Source organism: Seriola lalandi, unplaced genomic scaffold, assembly GCF_002814215.2.
Source record: "Seriola lalandi dorsalis isolate HSWRI2012SDOR001 ecotype SW California unplaced genomic scaffold, Sedor1 jcf7180002054861, whole genome shotgun sequence".
Taxonomy (NCBI): domain Eukaryota; kingdom Metazoa; phylum Chordata; class Actinopteri; order Carangiformes; family Carangidae; genus Seriola; species Seriola lalandi.
The window spans coordinates 777,833-798,342 of NW_019525414.1; the positions used below are offsets into that span (position 1 = coordinate 777,833).

The following is a 20,510-nucleotide window of genomic DNA, read 5'->3' on the forward strand; positions in this document are numbered from 1 at the left end:
TTTGTTAAAAATGACTAGCGTTGTGTTTGGCGACTCTCTTCTGTCACTCTGCGAATTTACATATAAATAAACAGACACATTTTATGATGTAGGCCGAAAATGAGCTTCCCCTCCTTATAAGACCAGCAGCCGCCACTGGAGCGGACATATCCACACTGCAGGTAACCTCCGGTGTGTTCGGTTGCTGAAAGATGTATCTTTCCTGTGCTCAGAAGAAAGCGTTAGCACTACATTTACACATGCCTGCCTACAACAAGCTAGACTGTTAAAACCATGGATTGTATATCTTGAAACACACATGACATCCCGACAAATCGGCCATTAGAAATAATGGGTTTCAGAGCGCAGCGGTGCCGTTGCCGCGTTCTGTCTGAAAGCAGCACAACACTCACAGCCCTTGTTCCTCGTGGAATCTGACCTCGGACGACGCGAACGAACATACTTTAGCTGCGTGTGATTTCAGGACGTAAGCAAGGGGAAAGCCGGGTGACGGGCATGCTTCTATCTTCCACTTAGGCTTCGAGTGTGGGATGTATGAGGGGTGAATAGTGCTACTGGTGGCATTTTCCAGCGAATCCTGAGTTGCATAAGCATTCACATAGATTCGAACATATCAATTGTTTAAAAAAAATAAATAAATAAAGCAAATCTAGTAGCCCACACCTGTTCTGGTTGTGGGATAAAAATGCCAATGGATGATGGTCACAATCACTGTGTCCATTGCTTAGGGCTGGACCATGGCCAGCCAGGACCCAGCATCCTGTATGAACTGTTTTATTCTGCCAGCTAGAGTGAGGGAGGCTAGGGCTCTAGCATTCTCTCACAAGTGTACAGCCACTTTCATTGGGCAGCAGGTGAAGCAGCCAAAAGTGGTGGTTTGGAATGACCAATTGGGGGTGAAGCCTCAATTGGTCAATACCCTGGGTGCAGTCATCAGAAAAGTGCTGGCAATGCCCTTCCCTGTGTCAGCCCCATTTACTGTACAGCAGCCCTCCTCTGGCCAGGTGAGGCAGGGGAGCTTGATAGTGCATTCCATATCTGATGCATCGGATGAAGGGGGGTTGTAGTCAGAGGTCAAGGACCTCCCCCCTGGTCAAGTGTGTGTGGAGGCAAGGCAGGTAGAGGAGGCGCAGGAGCAACCACCTCCCCTCTATTGCCAACTCATTGTCCGGGCCGCTCAAGCATTGCAAATTAAAATGCCAGCTGAGATAAGCCAGGCAGCCTCCCGTTTTGATGATGAGGTGAGTCAGCCACGCTCTTTCTCTGTACCGCTGCTTCCCAATTTAGAGGAGCTGTTACTGAAGTAGTTTGCTAAACCGTCAGAGGCCCATCACTGGTCAGGTCTATGTAGACGACTAGCATGTGTGCATGGTCGGGTCGAGGATTGGCTGTGGACCACCACCTCCCATGGATCAGGCCTTAGGGGCCTTGGTGTCCCCCACCAAGTCTGTCTTGGGGAAGCCGAGCTGCCCAAGCAGGAACACTAAAATTATGGATGCCATGCTTGCCCGAGTGCATTGAGCTATGACAATCCAGGGACAGCTGGTTAATACAGGGGCTATTTTGGTCTTGTATCAGCACCAGCTGGCCAAACGGTTGGAGGAGAGAGGTTCTGACCTGGTTGCTGAGGTACAGCAGGTGTCCTCGCTCCTAGCTAAGCTAATGAAGAGCAGGCGGTGGCAACTGGCAGGACCATGGCCTCCCTCTGGATGGTGAGGCATCATATCTGGCTGTCTCAGGCACAGCTGCAGCGGGAAAACCGCACCTGTTTGCTTAGGCTGTCTGTGGTGCTATCTGCAATATTTGGGCCAGATGCAAGTAAAATGCTCAGCCCCTCAGCTCAGGAGGGTTGTGGCTGCAGTGATCGACACTCTCCTGGTAAAGAAGGCCATCAAAGAGGTGATGCAGGACAATCAGCAGGCTGGGTTCTATTCCTGTTATTTTCTCATTCCCAAAAAACATGGGAGGTTGAGACCAATATTGGATTTGAGAGGGTTCAATTAGTTTGAGACCCCTACGATGCAAGATGTGTGACTGGGCACAGATGCAGTGGCACACAAGTGGCCGCAGGGCCTCCTGGCTTTGGGCTCAGGGGCTCAGACTTTGGGCCTGGCGGAGGGTTGCTGTGACCTTATTGCTCAGTTTCTTAAAGGTGCCCATAAGATTTCTCCCTACCAAAGAAGGCCAGCTGTCCCCCCATGGGATTTTGAGCTGGTGTTGTCAACCTTGCAGCATGAGCATTTCGAGCCACTGGAAACAGTTGGCTTTCTCTCAAGTCGGCATTCTTGTTGGCGGCTATGTCAGCAAAGTGAATGGGAGAGCTTCATGCTCTTTCGATACACGAGGAATGCTGCCACTTCTTCCCAGGTGATGCTCGGGTGGTGCTGTGCCCAAACCCTGTATTCCACCCTAAGATCTGGTCCGAGGCCCAAGCCGGTCTGTCTATTGAGCTGCACCCCCACAACACCGTCCTCAAGACGGTGTTGTGGGGGTGAGTGAGACATCACTGTTGTGCCCTGTCAGGGCCTTGACAGGCCTCTTGGTCGACCCGATCCACTTTTATCAGGTTCTACTGCATGAATGTGGCAGCCAGTACCCCATTTGCTGAGCATGTGCTGGGCACAGTGCAGCATGACAAGGCCTGACAATCTATGCAACTGGGACCAAGGCTCTTGCAATAAAGATCCTTGGCCCATACATATGGAATATGTAGGGTGGAGAGATAGTCATGACACAATAGAGAATGGAATATTATGTATGTAACCCAGGTTCTCTGAGTGGAGAGAAGCCGCTAGAAGCCACTCCAAAATGATTCCAATCAAGGTTAACCAAAGAGGCCACGCATGCATGGTGTTTATATAACCACATGTTGCTAATCAGTGCATGGCCACCACAGGTGATGTGTTTTAAAGAGTATCCATGTCAACTGCCCCCGAGGGGGTCAGTCCCCATACATATGGAATATGTAGGGTGGAGGGATAGTCTCTCCACTCAGAGAACCTGGGTTACATAAGTAACCTTCTATCTCTACTGGAATTTGAAATAAAGTTCTGAGTTGGAGGTACAGCATGAGTTTGTAACATCATCAGTGAGTCTGTGAGATTGAGGAGGTGAAGGGTCCAGTTCTTGGTGCTCCTGCTGCAGCACTTGCTGACTCAGTGTGTCATTTTCAAATAGATCATCAAGGAAAACAGAAAGAGAGACGAGGAGGAGACAGGCGAGCAGAGCCAGGAGTGAGCGAGACGCCGCTGCTCTGTCGCAGTCCCACACTGTCGGATGCCAATGGTTTCCATGGGGACGAGGTCTCAGAGCGAGGTCAGTGAGCCAAGACTCATGCGCCATAGGAGCAGCGACAGCAGGGTCATCCGCTCCTCGAGAGAAGCGGGTTCAAACCCCGTCGTCCTGCACCCACCACGGTCAGCCGTCTTGTTGGATTCTCAAGGAGGCACAGAAGTTCCAGATCTCCCGCCATGGGAGCTTTTGCTCAGAGGACTCCTGCATGAGCGACCGGGGCGCCGCAGGGGGTGATGGGACTCTGTGCTGCAAGCATTCCAGCCTGCCCATTGGGAGATATGAGGGAGATTTTTGTTTGGCAAATCCACAGGAGAGTGGCAGCAATGCCCTGTAAGTTTATCAGAGTGGCTGTGGGTGAAATGAACTTGCATTACTCATAAAAAAAAGATTTGAATTATCAGAAATTTGCTCTGCAAGATACTACTCTGTGAAAATTCAATTATACTAATCTTGTGAGTCTTGTGAGGCTTAAATAGATTTCATGCCCTCTTTTTTGTCTCTAAGCTGACAGTGAAGTGCTACAGGTATTGTTTCTTCAGACTTTTTTAATTTGGGAACATGAATGGATTACAGAATGGGTAACAGACACAGACCCCAAGCTTGAAGTGATTACTAACGATGAGATCTGACCAGCCTATCGTCCTTAGGCCACACTAAACTTAGCAAAGCCATTCCAATATGTTTGAAAGCAAAAGCTGTAGGAGAGGAGCATTTTATTTTTGTTCCCAGGGTCCTGTTGTCTCATAATCCATCCATGCGTGGCATGTTTCTTGTGTATCACAGTGCATATGGAGAGTAACAGTGACAGCATGTGACTGTGTCATCTAATGAAACTTTGACCATTGTTGATAATGATGCATAACTTAAGATAAGTAAATATCAACATAGTGGCCAAATTGTATTTATGAACAAAATCTGTACAGCATGTTTTAATTTTGCTCAGCCAGAGAGCAGAGGGCTGGAGAACACTGATTCATCAATTAATGAATCAATTACCAAATTGATTTTATCTATATCCTTTCATCACATGCATGTTTCAAAAGACACAGATCTTACACAGATCTAACAAACTAATAATCAATGACAGTATTTCGAAATTAAAGTAATGTATCATTCAATAAGGAGAGGGAAAGCAAAACAGAATAACGTGTTGGAGAGGGATAGTCTATTAAAAAGCAGCTCTACCAACCTTAGACTTAATAACAACCAATATACATTCCTAGTATCTAAATTGAACTGATACAGTAACAACATACACTATCAGTTATTCAAAGAATTAACAGGTGAAATTAGTTAGCTGCTAATTCTACTAGCTAATAAATATATCATTAAATATCATATTGAAATGTATTTATACAGGTAATAGTCTGTGTTTGAAGTTTATTTGTCGTCTTTGTCTCATCAGGAGACTGCAGCGTGTCCTGGAGGAGCTGGTGTTCACAGAGAGGGAGTACGTTCGCTCGCTGGGCTACATCATCACCCACTACCTCCCTCTGCTGGACAGACCGGACATCCCCCAGGACCTCAGGGGCAAGCGAGGAGTCATCTTTGGAAACCTGGAGAAGCTTTATGACTTCCACAGCCACTACTTCCTGCCAGAGCTGGAGGCCTGCCAGAGGGAGCCTGCCATGGTGGCCCGCTGCTTTCTCAGACATGTGAGTAGTAATCAGTATAATCATATGTATGGTATACATGTTTTTTTATAAATAACCATAAAAGGTAAATGATATCAATCTGTTTTCATTGCAGATAAGCATGTGGCTAAGCTGGTATCATTGATTAGATACATTTTCTAATGTGGTTTTATGTGGGTTGTCTCCACAGAGTGAGAGTTTTGGCCTGTACGCTCTGTACAGTAAGAACAAACCTCAGTCAGATGCCCTCATCCTGCACCGTCGCCATGACATCTTTAAGGTGAGGGTTTATGTCCTGTCTTTCTCTTAACTGAAGATACAAGAAGTTACGTTTTCCCACTGTAAATGTTCTTAAGCAGATGTTTTTACAGCACAGAATACAAATTCTCAGCACTCTATCGCTCCACTTGTCTGAAATACAGTCATTTTAAAGTTAAAGTAACACTGAGAGCAGCTCAGACACCACCAGAGGATCATCTCATATTTTTTTCTAATGATCTTTAGTCTTGATCTGTTATTAATTACTAGATCACTTGAAACTTAATATTCCTAAAATCCCTCTTAATGTATCATTTCAATAGTAACACACAGTTTGGCATCTTCACATTAAGTTTGTTTTTGTAGCCGCATGTACTAGCACTACATTCAAGCTATAATATATGACACTTTGGCTTAGAGTAAATTGAGTACTATTATAAACAGAGGTGGACAGTAACTCTTTTCCACTATATAGTGCACAATAGTATCAGGAGTGATTCTGAACCTTTAGATAAAATAAATACTGTTGCCTGTAATTCGGTCTGTCATTCTGTACTGTATACTAGATCTTGTCTACAATTGAAAAAGAAGCTCTTTAAATAGTTTCAGAGAGATGAGTCTGTAATGATGTATGATGTGTTTTTGGGATTCTTCCCCTTCAATCATCAGGAATTAGTCTGTTTGGTGGACACATGTTTTGTTGGAGGCTGCACGGTGGTGCAGTGGTTAGCGCTGTCGCCTCACATCAAGAAGGTTCGAGTCCCGGCTCGGCTGTGGGATCTTTCTGTGTGGAGTTTGCATGTTCTCCCCATGCAAGTGTGGGTTCTCTCCGGGTTCTCCGGCTTCCTCCCACAGTCCAAAGACATGCAAAATGGGGACTAGGCTAATTGGATACTCTAGATTGAGCATAGGTGTGGCTGTGAGTGTGAATGGTTGTCTGTCTCCGTGTGTTTGCCCTGCGATGGACTGGCGACCTGTCCAGGGTGTACCCCGCCTCTCGCCCCAAAAGATGCTGGGATAGTCTCCAGCCCCCCCGCGACCCTACTAGAGGATAAGCGGTAGAGGATGGATGGATGGATGTTTTGTTGGATACATGTCCAGCTCCAGTGGCTGCAGTAGTTATAGCCCTGACGCTTTCCCTTTCCAGCTTCACAGTCCACTGTGTTTCCCCTGACAGAAAAAGCAGCAGGAGCTGGGGGACATGATGGACCTTTCATCCTATTTGCTGAGGCCCATCCAGAGGATCAGCAAGTACAGCCTCCTGTTACAGGACATGTTGGCTCTGGCCGGCTCATACAGGCCAAAAGACATGATTCAGGATACACTGCTCGCAACAAGTGTGTGCGCACAAAGTGCATGTGGCCCGGGTGTGCATGTGCCTGATCTGACGAGCATTGAGAGGGAGCGGGAGAGAACTGAGATCCAGGCTGCTGCAGACCTGGTTCGATTTCAGATGCGCCATGGCAACGATTTGCTCACCATGGACGCCATCCAGGACTGTGATGTAAGATATTGAAATGGTAGATCGGATATACTTGAAACACAGCAGTTAAATGCAGTTAATTGTCTTTTCTTTTCTGCTCTGCTGTGTCAGGTGAATTTAACAGAGCAGGGCCAGCTGATCCGCCAGGATGAGTTCACAGTCTTCTTTAGAAAGAAGAGATGTGTCCGCCGCATCTTTCTCTTTGAAGATCTGATCCTCTTCAGCAAGACCAAGAGGACAGATGTTGGCAATGATGTTTATGTCTACAAGCAGTCATTCAAGGTCAGCACACAAGAGTGTTGGAGCCATAATACTCAACCTTATTTTGAGCTGTCGCGATATGGAGTGTATTCTACTTCACAGGTTTTTTTCCCAGGTGTTTTTAGTAACACCTCTCAGCCTCCAGCAACATCTTACCACATATGATATTTCCATCAGTGTCATTTCTATGTCTCTTTGTGTTTTCTGTCCCAGACGAGTGACATTGGGATGACCCATTCCTCTGGTGCGAGTGGCCTGTGTTTTGAGATCTGGTTCCGCAGGAGGAAGAGCGAGGATACCTACACCCTGAAGGCCTCCAGCATGGAGGTGAAGAAAGCCTGGACCACCGATCTAGAGAGGATCCTGTGGGATCAGGCCGCTCACAGTAGAGGTTAACAACAACTTTTTTTATCTAGCACTTACCAAGAGTTCTTTTTACAAAATGCTTGACCTGTCTGAAAAACATGTGGTGAATATATTTTATGTTCAAGAGCTACGTATGCAGGAAAGGGTATTCATGGGAATGGGCTGCAAACCTTTCATGGACATTCAACCCAGTGATGCTGCGATTTGTGACAGAGCTGTGAGCTGTGTCCTGCCTGGGAGGAGTAAGGAGCTGCACACACAACATGTTCCACTTCAAATGAAGTTCAGCTAAGTTGTGCACCATCATAAACCCATCCTCTCAGGGTGAATTGTTGCAGCTCCTCTGACTTTTCACCTCGCTCCATCATCAGGTCAAAATTGTCCAGTACTTTGGTTATTTATCACAACACACCTGTAAAAATGATATTTCCATCAGCCACAGCTGTATTTTGTGTTTGGTGATCATCAGCAAATGTTAGCATGCTAATACGCTAAATTAGAATGGTGAACATGGTCTACATTACTCGGAAACATCAGCATGTTGACATTATCACTGTGAGCACTTTAGCATGCTGACATTACCATTTATCCTTACAGAGCCTCTAGTGAGGCAGTAGTCTCTTAGTCTTTTAATTCTAATGACATTTTACAATTTGACACGTGAAATCTAAGTTAAAGCTATTAAATATTTTTTACATTTTTACATCCTTTCACATTTTGTTGTTAGTTTTACCTCATAAAAACTAGCAAACAAAGTCATGTAACAAAACTAAAAATATTTGTGAAATAGCAGTGATGCTTGCTTCCTCATTGCTCACTGACCCAGCACATTTTTGTCTCATTGATGACATCTATCTATGTGTGTCGTCAGTCCCTGTGGCATGTTGTTCACACAGGGGCTTAGACTATCCACGACCACACTCTATTGGCTCTGGTAGCACGGCTTCCACCACCCTCAGCCAATCATCTTCCTCCTCTGGCCGGGGCTCACTGCCCCCTGCTGGTTATCCCGGGAACCATTCGCAGGGAGCGGAGACCGCTCCTCCCGCCTGCTCCTCCCCTGAGGCTGTGACTGACAACGAGCTCAACAACCATCATCTTCATCAGCATCATCTTCATCGTAACTGTGAACAGTGGAAAACTCTGAGTGAGTTTGTTTTTAGACATTTTGCTGCCTTCAGCAGCCTCTAAATAAACATCTGACATATATAAGCAAAATTGGATCAAATCCAATGAACATTAATATTTATATTTATATTTACATCTACTCATTCAGCAGATGCTTTTATCCAAAGTGACTGACAAGTATGGGACATCAGTGAACTTCAGTGCAGTAGAAACCTTAGTGTAAATATTAAGTACTGCATCTATTTAATAAGTGCAAGGAGATTGTTTTAAAGACATGCACGAAAAGTGCAGAATAAGTGCTAGTTAGACATGTTAGGGTTTAAGGAAAGGAAATGCCCTCAGAGGAGATTCTTGAAGATAGAGAGGGGCACCCTGCTCTGATAGAATTCGGTAGCTCGTTCCATCATCGGGGAAACCACAGACCAGAACAGTCTGGGCTGAGATCGCCTTGGTGATGGTGATGACAGACGACAATATAACTATATGATTATTACCCTAAAGTAGTAAGAAATTAGAATATGAGAAGACATTTTTACAGTCACTGTAGATTTGAAAATTCTTTGGTGCTCTTTGGTGGTAGCATCAAGAATGACACTGTGGCAAACAGCCATGGAGGCATGTACTGATATGATCTGTTTTTCTTCAAGGGTCCATTCATTTTGTGGATGCCATTATGGAATTTGAACTTACATCAACTTTCTCAGTGTGTCAAGTGATGCACAAACCTCAGCATCCACTGTTTCTCAAAGTGTTTGATGTGCTTCTCCTTTAGCAGACAGCACTGAATCATCTGGGGAATGCATCAACTACTTCAGCAGTTCAGACCACAGCTGTCTGTCTGCCATTGGTGGAGAGGTAGTGGACAGCTCCTCTTCATTTATATCCCAGAGTTCAAAGCCCCGCCCGCCACCGTGTCGGACCCCCAGCCAGAGGAGAAACAGCTCGCCAGTCATTATCAAAAAGAAAGCGGGTGCCGCCCCAGGACCTCCACATCTGGCTCATGCTCAGGTACACATGACAATATCACAATGTAATGTGGGGAGTTACTGTACATCTAAGCTGTAAGGCAATGGTCTCAACGCCATGTTGTTTCTCTAATGACAGCAGTGGTAAAGGTTTCAAAAAAGTTTGTGTGTTAATGAGTAAATTAACTAAGTGTAATTCTGCTCCTGAAAAACATCTTTTCTAATAGCAAACTAAAGACATGGTTCATGCAGCAATTCTCCAGTGGGATGAGTAAGTGTTATTCACCAAGAACTTATGTTATGGGATTCTTTTCAGAGTGATGAAATTATAATCGCAAAATCAACAGAAGTTTAACCCTGGATTCCCTGCAGAAGGTAAGCATGCAATGTTCATAAATAAACACCACATACATTTTAATTAGCTAATCAAAGCAAACACTCAATCAGGAATCCTCATTATTATTATTATTATTATTATTATTATTATTATTATTATTATTATTATTGTTGTTGTTGTTGTTGTTGTCAGTGAAATATTTGTGCTTTTAAATATTGTTGCAGATTATTGGCCAGTTGAAGCTGTTTGGTCCAGCTGGAGAGTTCCTGGTCGCCGTGTGACAGACAGGCAACACAGTCATGTGGCAACGCAATCATGAGGCACTAAGCTTGTCTGGTCAAAAGGCCTGGTTTGCATGTCATTGCAACACAATAATACAATGACAATAGCAATGGCAATATTAACCCACAAATAATAGCCACAATATGTGACTTTGTTCTTTGATCTTCATCCCTGACCATGTTTTTATTTGAATATAGAACCAAGCATCAGCTGCTATCACAATGCATTCAATATATGATGAAGAACATAGTTTATTTGACGTCCTGAGCACAAGTAGCCCAAAATGGGAATCGGTATTAATTTATCATCAACAACAAAAATGTTTCACCCTCATGAAAAAATACGTTTTTTTTTCTTTACTGTGATGAGTGAACTACTTATGTTTTTAATGCTTGACTGACTCATGACTCTTGACACTGATTCATATGTACTGGCTATAGTCAGAGAACACGTTCTTAATGCATAATGCATTTAGTAATGAGTAGCAGGTATCTGTGTCCTTCTACAGTAACAGAATAATGCCACAGGATCTCCTGTGCTGTACAACCTGTACAATTATTGGTATGCAGGGATCAAAGAGGAGAAGGATGTATTTACTACTGTGGTGGAAATCAACAGTTTGTGTGGAACAGAGATGCAGGACCAGCATCTGTATTTGAGAGCATACATATGGGAGACCACCAGTCCTGAGACAGAAGTAAAGTGTCTCTCTGTGTTACATGCTCTGTTTCATTTGCCAGCTTAAGAAACAATTGTAACGTGGTGGTCTAAGCAGGCGCCCCATGTGTAGAGGCCACAGTCCTCACTGCAGTCGGCCCCGGCTCGAGTCCCACATCAGACGCCCCTCTCTCTGCCTCCCCGTTTCCTGTCTCTCTCCACTATACCGTCAAATAAAGGCATAAAAAGCCCAAAAAATATACTTAAAAAAAAAAAAAAGAAACAATTGTATCACTCTTCTCTTGACAGCTGGATTATATTGTTTTGGCTTGTTCTGTACAAGATGACAGGACAAACTCAACAGTGTCCAAGATATAATTAATGGCCAGAGCTATCCACTGGCCACGAGCCCGGGGCGAGCTGCAGGTCCACGCTGACAGTCGAAGACTATAAATGGAGAAACGTGGATACGTGAGCAAATATGGAAAAGTAAAAACAATTTGATGACTGCTGTCTTTTGTCTCTCACTGAGATTCTATGTTTAATCATTGATCAGGAGGGACAGACCACTGGCTAATGTTTTCACATCTGGATTTGAAGTATTCTGTAATCACCGGGGAGGTGCACGTTATAATCCTTCTGCCTACTAACAGATATAGTATCACTACATACTTAAAAACAAAAACCACTTCCTGGTATTTAGGGGCCAATAATGGTTCCATACTTATCAATGTTCCACCTGAACCTACATGAACTTGACAATTATAAAAAAGTATTTTTCTGATTATATTAAATGCTTTTTAATGTATTTTTATGTTTAAGAAGTTATTGATGAAAACTGTCATTATTGTTATTGTCCATGTGAAATGTACAGTATTCAAATGATGACAGGATCGATAACTTTTAGGCTGTGATGTCGATTTTTATTTATTTTCTTAAAACCACTGACTTTCTATGACATGGCAGACCCAACTTTATTTATTACTGACATCTTTTCTGCTTTTTCTTTCATTCATGTGTAAATTATTTCATTATTCAAATGTGGGATGAGTGCAGTTTTATTTCTTTTTTTATATTCTTATTCAGTTTTTTTTAAAGAAGTTGTATGGTGTCTTGCTGTGAACTCTGTGCCACCCTGTGCAGGAGACGAGACAGAGTGCAGTAACATGAGGATGCTGCAACACTGTTTCACTTCCTTATTCCACAGACAGAGTAATTCCTCAGGACAGCTGTACGCACTTGTTTCAAAACTTTTCATTGTCACTGTGCAGATTTTATTTTGGCACAAACACAACTGCCCAAAATAGAAATCTTCTTTTTTGACTTCTTTATTTAATGTTTCAGTGGTGTTCTTCTGGCTAGGATTTTTACTAAATTACATTTTGCAGCAAAGAATTTATGAAATATAGAAAAATGTATAATTCCCCTTTTGCTCAGTCTATACTGAACTGTTTTGTTCTATTGATCTGCAAACCAAGTGACAGAAAACTGAGGTTACAGTATCACGACCTTTTCACAACGTCCTCCAGTAACCTAAAAAAGTGAAAGTGAAAAACTCATTATGCTGACTTGAGAGAAAATGTATGAAGTACTTTTCTGCCTTGCAAAGAAAAAGATTTTACCAGTAGAATGTGTTCCTGTTTGGCATCATAAAATGTAATTTATAATAACATTTTGTTTATGTTGAATCATACATTAATTTATGGTATTAATAACTTATAAAAAAAACTTTTGTTGGTTTCATTTTTACATTTACTGAAAAAAATATTGCAGTAAAGCATTAGTTGTTAGGTATATTAGTTGTTACATTATTAAACTATTTGACACAAAACTAATTTCACAAAGACGTTACTGTGCTGTTGGTGACTTAGGACCAATTTTGGTAATACATCACGTTCGTTCTGCTTATTCAGCAGAAAACATTCACAGTAGCCTTAAGGTCTAATTGAATATTAAAGTGTTGCAAGTCTATTTGCCCCTCCTAACTAAAAACAGAAGTACTGATGTGGTGACTAGACAGAGGAGGGAGTCCCGTATCAGGTTTCACATGCTACAAATATCCCTCTGATGCCCTTACACAGCGTGGTCATTAACCAATGAGCACAGGCTGCAGCTGAAGTGTCACTGTCCAAGTCAAGAGACAAGAAAGTCACTGCAGACATGAGTCGAGGTAACTATTTATTTCTCATACTGTAGCACATGTTTGCAAGTTATTAGAGGAGTGTATAATCTACAACTGAAAAACATTTCTGTGTTACTTCACAGAGTCAGTGTACTTTGAATAAGTATCAGATTGAAATGTCAAATATGAAATGTGATGAGTGGGAAAGGTGCATGACATCAGATATCTCAGATCAAGAGCATAGAATAACACTGTATCTGTGTTGAGGAATGTCTTGTTGATTTCTGTGATTTATCATTAGTGAAGAAAGTTTGACAGGTTGGTCAAAGTCAACAAGTTATCAAGTCAAATGTTTTTGTGGTTTCAGTCTGTTCACACTGTTACAGACAAGATTTTTTTTAACTGAAGTGACAAACAGTTTCTCTCTACTCACAGTCTTGGACATCAAGCGCTGTGATCTGAATATTAAGAGTAACAACAGCAGCCACCACACGGAGCTGTATGGAGAGGAGCGTTTGATTGTGAGGAGGGGACAACCCTTCGTCATCGTTTTACGTCTGAACTCTGACAGCAAAGACTTCAAACTGGGCGAAACAAGCTTCACACTCATTGTTGAAACTGGTATGCATCTTCTCTCCCAGTGTTTAGATTTACTTGTGTGCAAGACAGAAATGTTTTGAAGGAGTGTGTGAGCATGTTTATATGAAAGAAGCAGCTGTGTTTGTCTCTTATCTGGATTTGGATTTACTCTTTATGTCTCCCCAGGTCCGTTACCCAGGAAACAATCAGGCACTAAGTTTACCTTCAGTCTCAGTGACCACACAGTGGACACTGAGTGGAGTGCATCTGCTATTAGTAATTCCCCTAGAAACACAGTGTCTGTGTCCATCAGTTCCTCCCCTAACAGCCCCATAGGAGTTTATTCTCTGACTGTGGACCAGGAAGGGCAGAAGACCAGTCTAGGACAGTTCACCCTGCTTTTTAATGCTTGGTGCCCCGGTGAGTACATGAAGCACTGATATGGGTTGTATGTTTTCCAGAGGTGGAAAGTAACAAAATACATTTACTCACGTTACTGTATTGAATACTTTTTTTGTGTATTTTGTATTTTTTAAGTACAATTTAAAATCGGTATTTTGTATTTTTACTTGAGTACGTTTTTACTCAAGTATTGTACTTAGTTACTTTATAAATCCTATCCGTTACTGAGTAAAAATAACAATTCAAGCTACAGGGGAAAAATACGCGACAGAACCATTGACAGTAAACCAATGGCCAGAACCAACAGTGACTAACTTTACAAAACAACTAACTTTATGTTGCTACTTAAACTGAACAAGAAGTTGTTGTTTTTGCACTTACATTTGTTACACTTGTTCTTTAATTAAAAACAAAATAGTTTTGGATTCCTGACCCCTTGTCCTATTTTTACTCCCCTCACACCCCACACAAAGAAAGTAACTAAGTAACTTTTACTTAAAGTACATTTCAAATGAACTACTTTTTACTTTTACTTGAGTACATTTTCAGATGAGTACTTTTACTTCTACTTGAGTAATATTTCATCAAAGTATTGGTACTTTTACTCGAATACAAAATTTTTGTACTTTTTCCACCTCTGATGTTTTCCTGCACTCGTCCTGCAGCTTGTGCTTCCTTTCTCTTTAATGATCCTTGTGTTTAAGTCAGTTTCATCACTAAACTTAGAAATAAAATCGATTTATTGAATTTCAAACACCAGCAGTAAAACATGTCAACACTGGTTGATTACGGTGTGCTGTCGTCTCTCACAGGAGATGCTGTTTACATGCGCAGTGAGCCGGAGAGGCAGGAGTACGTCCTGGCGCAACATGGGCAGATCTACAGGGGGACGTGTAAACGCATCACAGGGACTCCCTGGAACTTTGGACAGGTTCACACAGTGCTCAGCATTGCTTTCTGTTCAATAACATTCAGTCAGATGTAGACAGGAAAATGCTTCCTCACTATGACTGAAAAGAGCAATAAACATGGCTTGCTGTTTTAAAGTTACATTTTTCCATTTTACATTTTTTGTTCCATGAAGTTTATGCCGTTAATAACACTGTCATTAACCAAATAAAAATATAATGTGACCAAAACCCTTTTTATGATGCTCAGTATTATCTATCGCTTCTCTTCTGCAGTTCGAACAGGGAATACTGGATATCTGTCTGAAGATCCTGGATGAAAACCCCAAATTTGTGTCTGATGCTGACAAGGACTGCTCTGCCAGGAGAAATCCTATCTATGTGTCCAGGGTGCTGAGTGCTATGGTAGGTGCCCGGGCTTTAGTGAGGACTGTAGCCAGCCTGTGAATAGTCATTATTTTAGCTGTGCAGACAGAGATTACTATGGTGCACCAGAAAACTCCCTCTGCTACTTTCCTTTCTTCACAGGCAGTGAATACTAGGCCTTGCAGGGAAACCTCTCTCCTTCTTTTGAAACTTTCTCTTCTCCCCCAGCAACGTGTTTGATGATTCCAAGCAAGTTGCAAAGAGCAAACAAATAAAGTCTGTCAGTATTTATTCCAGCTGCAAGTCAAAATAGCTACATGAGAAATCCAAAGGTATTTCTACTGGGTGCCATCATTCAGTATCTATCATGGATGTCTGAAGGAAACCCTTCTCAGGTCATGACTCAAATATCATAGATGTTTGTGAGGCTGGTGAAACTCAGGTCTGACTTTACAAGCTTTGCTTGTCCCAGTGTTGCTGTCTAAAATGTAAGAAATGTGGAGGAGAATTCTACAGAGAAAAAACACTAGACACTTGTTTATGAAAGCAAACCTTGTACATATAGATTTAAAATGATTTAAAAAATGATTTAGCAATGAAATATGAGAAAATGTTCAGCCTTGATTCCCACTCATTTTTTTGCATTCACCTCTGTGACTCTTGTTCTCTTATAGCACTCCTGTCATGTCTTTATGCCTGCTCTCATGTCTCCCCTCTGTCTGTGGCCACAGATCAACAGTAATGATGACCGAGGGGTGTTGACTGGAGAGTGGGTAAATTTTGTAGGTGGGGTTCATCCAGGACTGTGGATCGGCAGTGGGGACATTCTGCGTAAGTGGGCAAAAAGTGGCCCCGTCAAGTACGGCCAGTGTTGGGTCTTTGCTGCTGTTGCCTGCACAGGTTGGTCGTCTTTTTATCACATCCCTAATTTTAGAATCTAATCTCATGGCTTTGTCTCCATCTATGTCTACACTTAATTTGATGTCATTACTGTTCATCTTTGATTACCAGTTTTGTCTCGAGCACGTTTAGTGTATCTTGTTGCATGAACTACAGAAGAACCTCAGCCACAGTCCCACCAGCATAGACTTGGAAAAAGCTGTGTTTCTGTGTTTGATTTAATATATATACAAATGTATGTATCACTCTTGACATATTTTGGTTAAGTAAAGTAAATGAATATACATGGTTTTATTTTTGGAGAGTTTTACCAAAACAATACACCGTTAATGTAAAAAATATGAAGATGAAAGACTCCTCGAGGTGTTAGGCAATGGCTCCGTGATATGGACGGTGATTAATGACATCTAAGTTTCAACCTTGCCAGGAGGGGGCAATCAACAGGGTATATAAGGCGAAGAGAGTTTCACTCTAATCCAGTATCTGTGTTCATGAACCCAGCCTCTGTTTTACTATAAAATGACAAGGATTGCTCTTGACTTTTCTTGAAAGTAGTTAAAAGTTAAAGTGTTGAAGTGGCTCAGAAGATCCACCACCCCATCTGAAGATGATCCTTCGAACCTCGAAGTGTTGCTCTTCTCCCTCCTTCAGTGTCCCGGAGCCTGGGCATCCCGTGTCGAGTGGTTACTAACTTTGGATCAGCTCACGATGGAAACGCTAACCTGGTGATAGAAAACCTGTATAATGAAGATGGTGAGAGAATCGATAGTGGTGATTCCATTTGGTGAGTCTATGGTGGAGATCATGCTGCTGCACGTCTCTTCCAATACATCATGTTTACTCTCTCTCTCTCTCGTATCTTCCATTATTCCCTTGTGATAGAATGAAACTTTGATTATTTTTTTTTTACGTTATTACACAGCAAAATGGCCACATTATTTTATTTTACATGATTCCCCAGGAATTTCCATGTTTGGGTGGACAGCTGGATGACTCGTCCAGACTTGGGATCTGAGTATGATGGGTGGCAAACCAGCGACCCGACCCCACAGGAGACAAGTGATGGTGATGAAAAGATAAATCTAACTGTTTGTGGCAAACTTGTGACAGCTCGTTTAGTATATTCACATGTCTCTTCTGGAGACATCATGTGGCCTCTGTGAGGCTCTGTTGCCTGTCACACATATCAAAGTAATATGACTTTGTAGAAGTGTTTATAAATGTGATTATGTAACTTTTACCTTTAGATGTTGGTATTGTCTTGTCTGTATTGTGATACTGACAGCGAAACAACAGTTGGGACTTCTCTCTGGAACTGGCAAAACTCAGATCATCAAAAATATTCAGCATTTGTAGCTTATTTTTTTTTATTTTTCATGACTTCAGTGATTTGTATGCCCTGAATATGAGTGCTGCATGTCTGAACCCTTACTGCATTTACTGCTTTTTAGGTGTGTGCTGTTGCGGACCAGCCTCACTGAGGTCCATCAAGGAAGGAGAGCTGACCAAGAAGTACGACGCTCCCTTCATTTTTGCTGAGGTGAGTTTTATTGAAACATTTTCATGAAAAACAGACACAAAAATAAACATAGTTTGTTTTTAGCTATGGATTCTATAGATTACAATAGTTTTATAGTCAGGGTTAGAGCCAAGACCTGATCCCAGCTAACCCACCAAGCAGAGAATGATTCATTTTGTGTTCTGAGATATGATATACAGTATGTATGTGTATAAAGATCTGTACGTAGTGCTAACTCATAGAATTTCATGTCATGCATGGAGACAGGTTAATGCAGATGTTGTGGACCTGGTGCGCCAGTCAAATGGAGAGTTTGTCAAGTTCAGTGGGTCGACTAACTCGGTTGGACGCTTCATCAGCACCAAAGCTGTGGGCTCAGATAAGAGAGACGACATCACACACCAGTACAAGTATCCAGAAGGTACTGCAGAGTTACATGTGCACAGACACACACATGACATGCTGTTCATGCAAACAGATGACCTCAGGTAACACAAAAATTAAAAAAATGTAATCACATAAGAGCCATGTCTGGCCATTCAAAATGATCATAGCATGGAAGTTGTGTTTGACACTGTTCAGGAGATTCAGTAAATATGGAACTTGATGGTTTTCAGGCTCCAAGGAGGAAAGGAAGGTGTATGAGAGGGCCAAGCACAACAACAAGCTACAGCAGCAAGGAGAAGTGCCGGGGCTCCATCTCAAGGTTTTTTTTTTTATTTATTACGGTGTATACATAGATGTACTGGGGCGGGAGACAACAGGAGAGTTCCAAAGAGGCCACATCATCTACACCAAAATGGTAGTTTCACTGGCTAAAAAAAAAAGAAAATAAAAGAAATAAAAACTTGTGATACAAGAAAGAAGAACGACATTCACAAGCTGAAAGTAATCAACATGGGTGTGACAGACATACAGACATACAGACATACAGACATACAGCACTGACACGCATCCTAATACCAACAACTGTACACATGTGTCCTTCACAGATTTCAGATCCACTTTGGTCAAATGTGTGGGTGGTGGGAGGTTACACAGAAAACTGATTCATCTTTCATTGTTGATATGCTTTCATCAGTTTTGTTTCATTTGACCACAACCACTGTCATGAGGATTTTCTCATGAGTTTTGATTACATATAGTTTTGATAAAACTGCATCTACTACTTTTCCTAAGATCAAGATAAGATAAGAACAGTCTGTTTTAGATTTAGGAAACATTGTTTTTACAAGATATTAACCTGCTAATTGGTATGAAAGTGTAAACTATGTAAAAATGCATTTTTATGCATTTTATATTTGTATATTCCATTAATTGAATGAATCACCTCATAATTCTCATTGAAGATCAAGCTTTCTGACAACATGATGGTGGGCTCAGACTTTGAGGTGTACGCTGTCCTCACTAACAACCTCATGGAGGCGAGAACCTGCAACTTAATGTTCTTTGCCAAAGCTGTCAGCTACAACGGGAGACTGGGAGAGAGCTGTGGATTTACCTCAGACAAAGTGACGGTGCCCGCTGGAGAAGGTTGGCTGAGATCTTAATGCAAACACTCTTTTTTCTCAACAGTGAATTTAATGAACTCACAGAAATTATGGCCCCATTGTTAGCAAGTTTTTAAGATACCACAATGAAACAAGGCCATCTATGCCTGAAAAATATTAAGTTAGAAATTCAAACTCATTGAGATGTACCACACAAATACCTCTCAGGATAAATACCTTGTTGGTTCAAACATGGTTCACAGACTGTAATATATAATAATAATAATATAACCTATTCTCATAATAAAATCACATTGAGATTGTTGTAATAACCTATTTAATGTGTATAAAATATGTGTGTTTTTTCAGAAAGGCGCGTGTCCCTCAGACTGAAGTATGATAGTTATGGATCAGTCATCAACTCAGACAGACTGATCCAGCTGTCAGCCATCGCCATCAACAAGCAGACCATTGACTACCATAAGGCTGAGAAGACTATTGTGTTAGATGCGCCAGAGATAAAGATCAAGGTAAGAATGGATGGATGGATGGATGGATGGATGGATGGATGCATGGATGGATGGATGGGCAGAAGGAAGAAATTAAGAAACTTATTCATGAGCAATTTGTGTGTAGTGGTAGAGCTGCCCAACAGAACCTCCAGTAAGTTCTTTCTCAACCTGGTTGACACTCTTATTTTGAAGGTGAATATAAAAAAAGTAAGATGGTGTTTGTGTGTGTCTGTCAATGTGTGTGTGTGTGTGTTGTGTGTGGCAGTAGAGCTGTCTACCATACAGCCTCCAAAAAGCTTCTGTTACCAGGTTGAGACACTTACACAGTTAATATCCACATGGTTAGTAGTGTCAGTCTGAACTGTAATCTGTCTCTATGAACACTAACTTGTAAACAGCTTTCTGTGTGTGTGAGTGTGTGTGTGTGCGTGTGTGTGTGTGTGTGTATTGTTGTTGTTACTGCTATTTTTTAAAAGAACTGTAACTCCTATCAGAACCATGAGCAGCAGAAGACCTTTGTGTACGGATTATGTGACTTTGGTGTTTCTAGAGCCAAAAAGGTGGAATTTGTATTACAGTCAAAAACTTGTGAAAATTGTGGGATTTAAAATTAGTTTGTCTGACTTTTTTTGAAAACAATTTTCAAGGAGTGTGTGTGCAGTTGGCTCCGGTTAGCGAGTGGAGCTGAAGATGTAGTAAACATCACAATCCTCTACAGTGAAGTTACAACAACACCACAGAGAGAGAGAGAGAGAGGGAGAGAGAGAGAGAAGCTAGTGCTAATTGCTAAGCTAAAGTAACTATCAGATCTGAACAGCATGTAAAAAACTGCTGAGTTAGTGAAAGTCACTAAAAGGAGCAGAGAGCTCTGAGCGCTGGAGCAGAACTAGTGTAAGTTTAAATGTACAGCAGGTAGTTAGACACTGTGATGAAGAAAACAGCAACATTAACTGTGTTCAGACAGAGCAGCAATAAACTCTACCAGTAACAGAAACTGACTGGAGATGAGACACCACACTGACGTCAGCACGTGAACGGCATCACTAT

At 41.9% G+C, this 20,510-nt stretch overlaps 2 protein-coding genes across 3 annotated transcripts in view; both read left to right on the plus strand.

Moving 5' to 3' along the window:
• Positions 1 to 12,335, plus strand: part of LOC111670789 (pleckstrin homology domain-containing family G member 4B-like) — a 32,744-nt gene extending 20,409 nt beyond the window's left edge. The window contains exons 14-24 of one of the 2 annotated variants that reach the window (XM_023427672.2): positions 3,178 to 3,624; positions 4,700 to 4,949; positions 5,119 to 5,208; positions 6,364 to 6,690; positions 6,781 to 6,951; positions 7,144 to 7,321; positions 7,422 to 7,538; positions 8,168 to 8,443; positions 9,197 to 9,432; positions 9,706 to 9,764; positions 9,951 to 12,335. In XM_023427672.2, the coding sequence (XP_023283440.1) occupies positions 3,178 to 3,624; positions 4,700 to 4,949; positions 5,119 to 5,208; positions 6,364 to 6,690; positions 6,781 to 6,951; positions 7,144 to 7,321; positions 7,422 to 7,538; positions 8,168 to 8,443; positions 9,197 to 9,432; positions 9,706 to 9,744 (2,131 nt within the window). In that variant the 3' untranslated portion in view covers positions 9,745 to 9,764; positions 9,951 to 12,335. The remainder of the gene's footprint in view (positions 1 to 3,177; positions 3,625 to 4,699; positions 4,950 to 5,118; positions 5,209 to 6,363; positions 6,691 to 6,780; positions 6,952 to 7,143; positions 7,322 to 7,421; positions 7,539 to 8,167; positions 8,444 to 9,196; positions 9,433 to 9,705; positions 9,765 to 9,950) is intronic. The other variant, XM_087179592.1, reaches the window with a different exon arrangement.
• Positions 12,336 to 12,742: 407 nt separating this feature from the next.
• The window catches only part of LOC111670594 (protein-glutamine gamma-glutamyltransferase 2-like), a 14,841-nt gene continuing 7,073 nt past the window's right edge, over positions 12,743 to 20,510 (plus strand). The window contains exons 1-13 of the mRNA XM_023427369.2: positions 12,743 to 12,835; positions 13,223 to 13,408; positions 13,553 to 13,786; positions 14,581 to 14,699; positions 14,953 to 15,081; positions 15,774 to 15,942; positions 16,594 to 16,726; positions 16,904 to 17,007; positions 17,394 to 17,482; positions 17,729 to 17,882; positions 18,079 to 18,167; positions 18,811 to 18,994; positions 19,321 to 19,481. Of these exons, the coding sequence (XP_023283137.1) occupies positions 12,826 to 12,835; positions 13,223 to 13,408; positions 13,553 to 13,786; positions 14,581 to 14,699; positions 14,953 to 15,081; positions 15,774 to 15,942; positions 16,594 to 16,726; positions 16,904 to 17,007; positions 17,394 to 17,482; positions 17,729 to 17,882; positions 18,079 to 18,167; positions 18,811 to 18,994; positions 19,321 to 19,481 (1,761 nt within the window). The 5' untranslated portion in view covers positions 12,743 to 12,825. The remainder of the gene's footprint in view (positions 12,836 to 13,222; positions 13,409 to 13,552; positions 13,787 to 14,580; positions 14,700 to 14,952; positions 15,082 to 15,773; positions 15,943 to 16,593; positions 16,727 to 16,903; positions 17,008 to 17,393; positions 17,483 to 17,728; positions 17,883 to 18,078; positions 18,168 to 18,810; positions 18,995 to 19,320; positions 19,482 to 20,510) is intronic.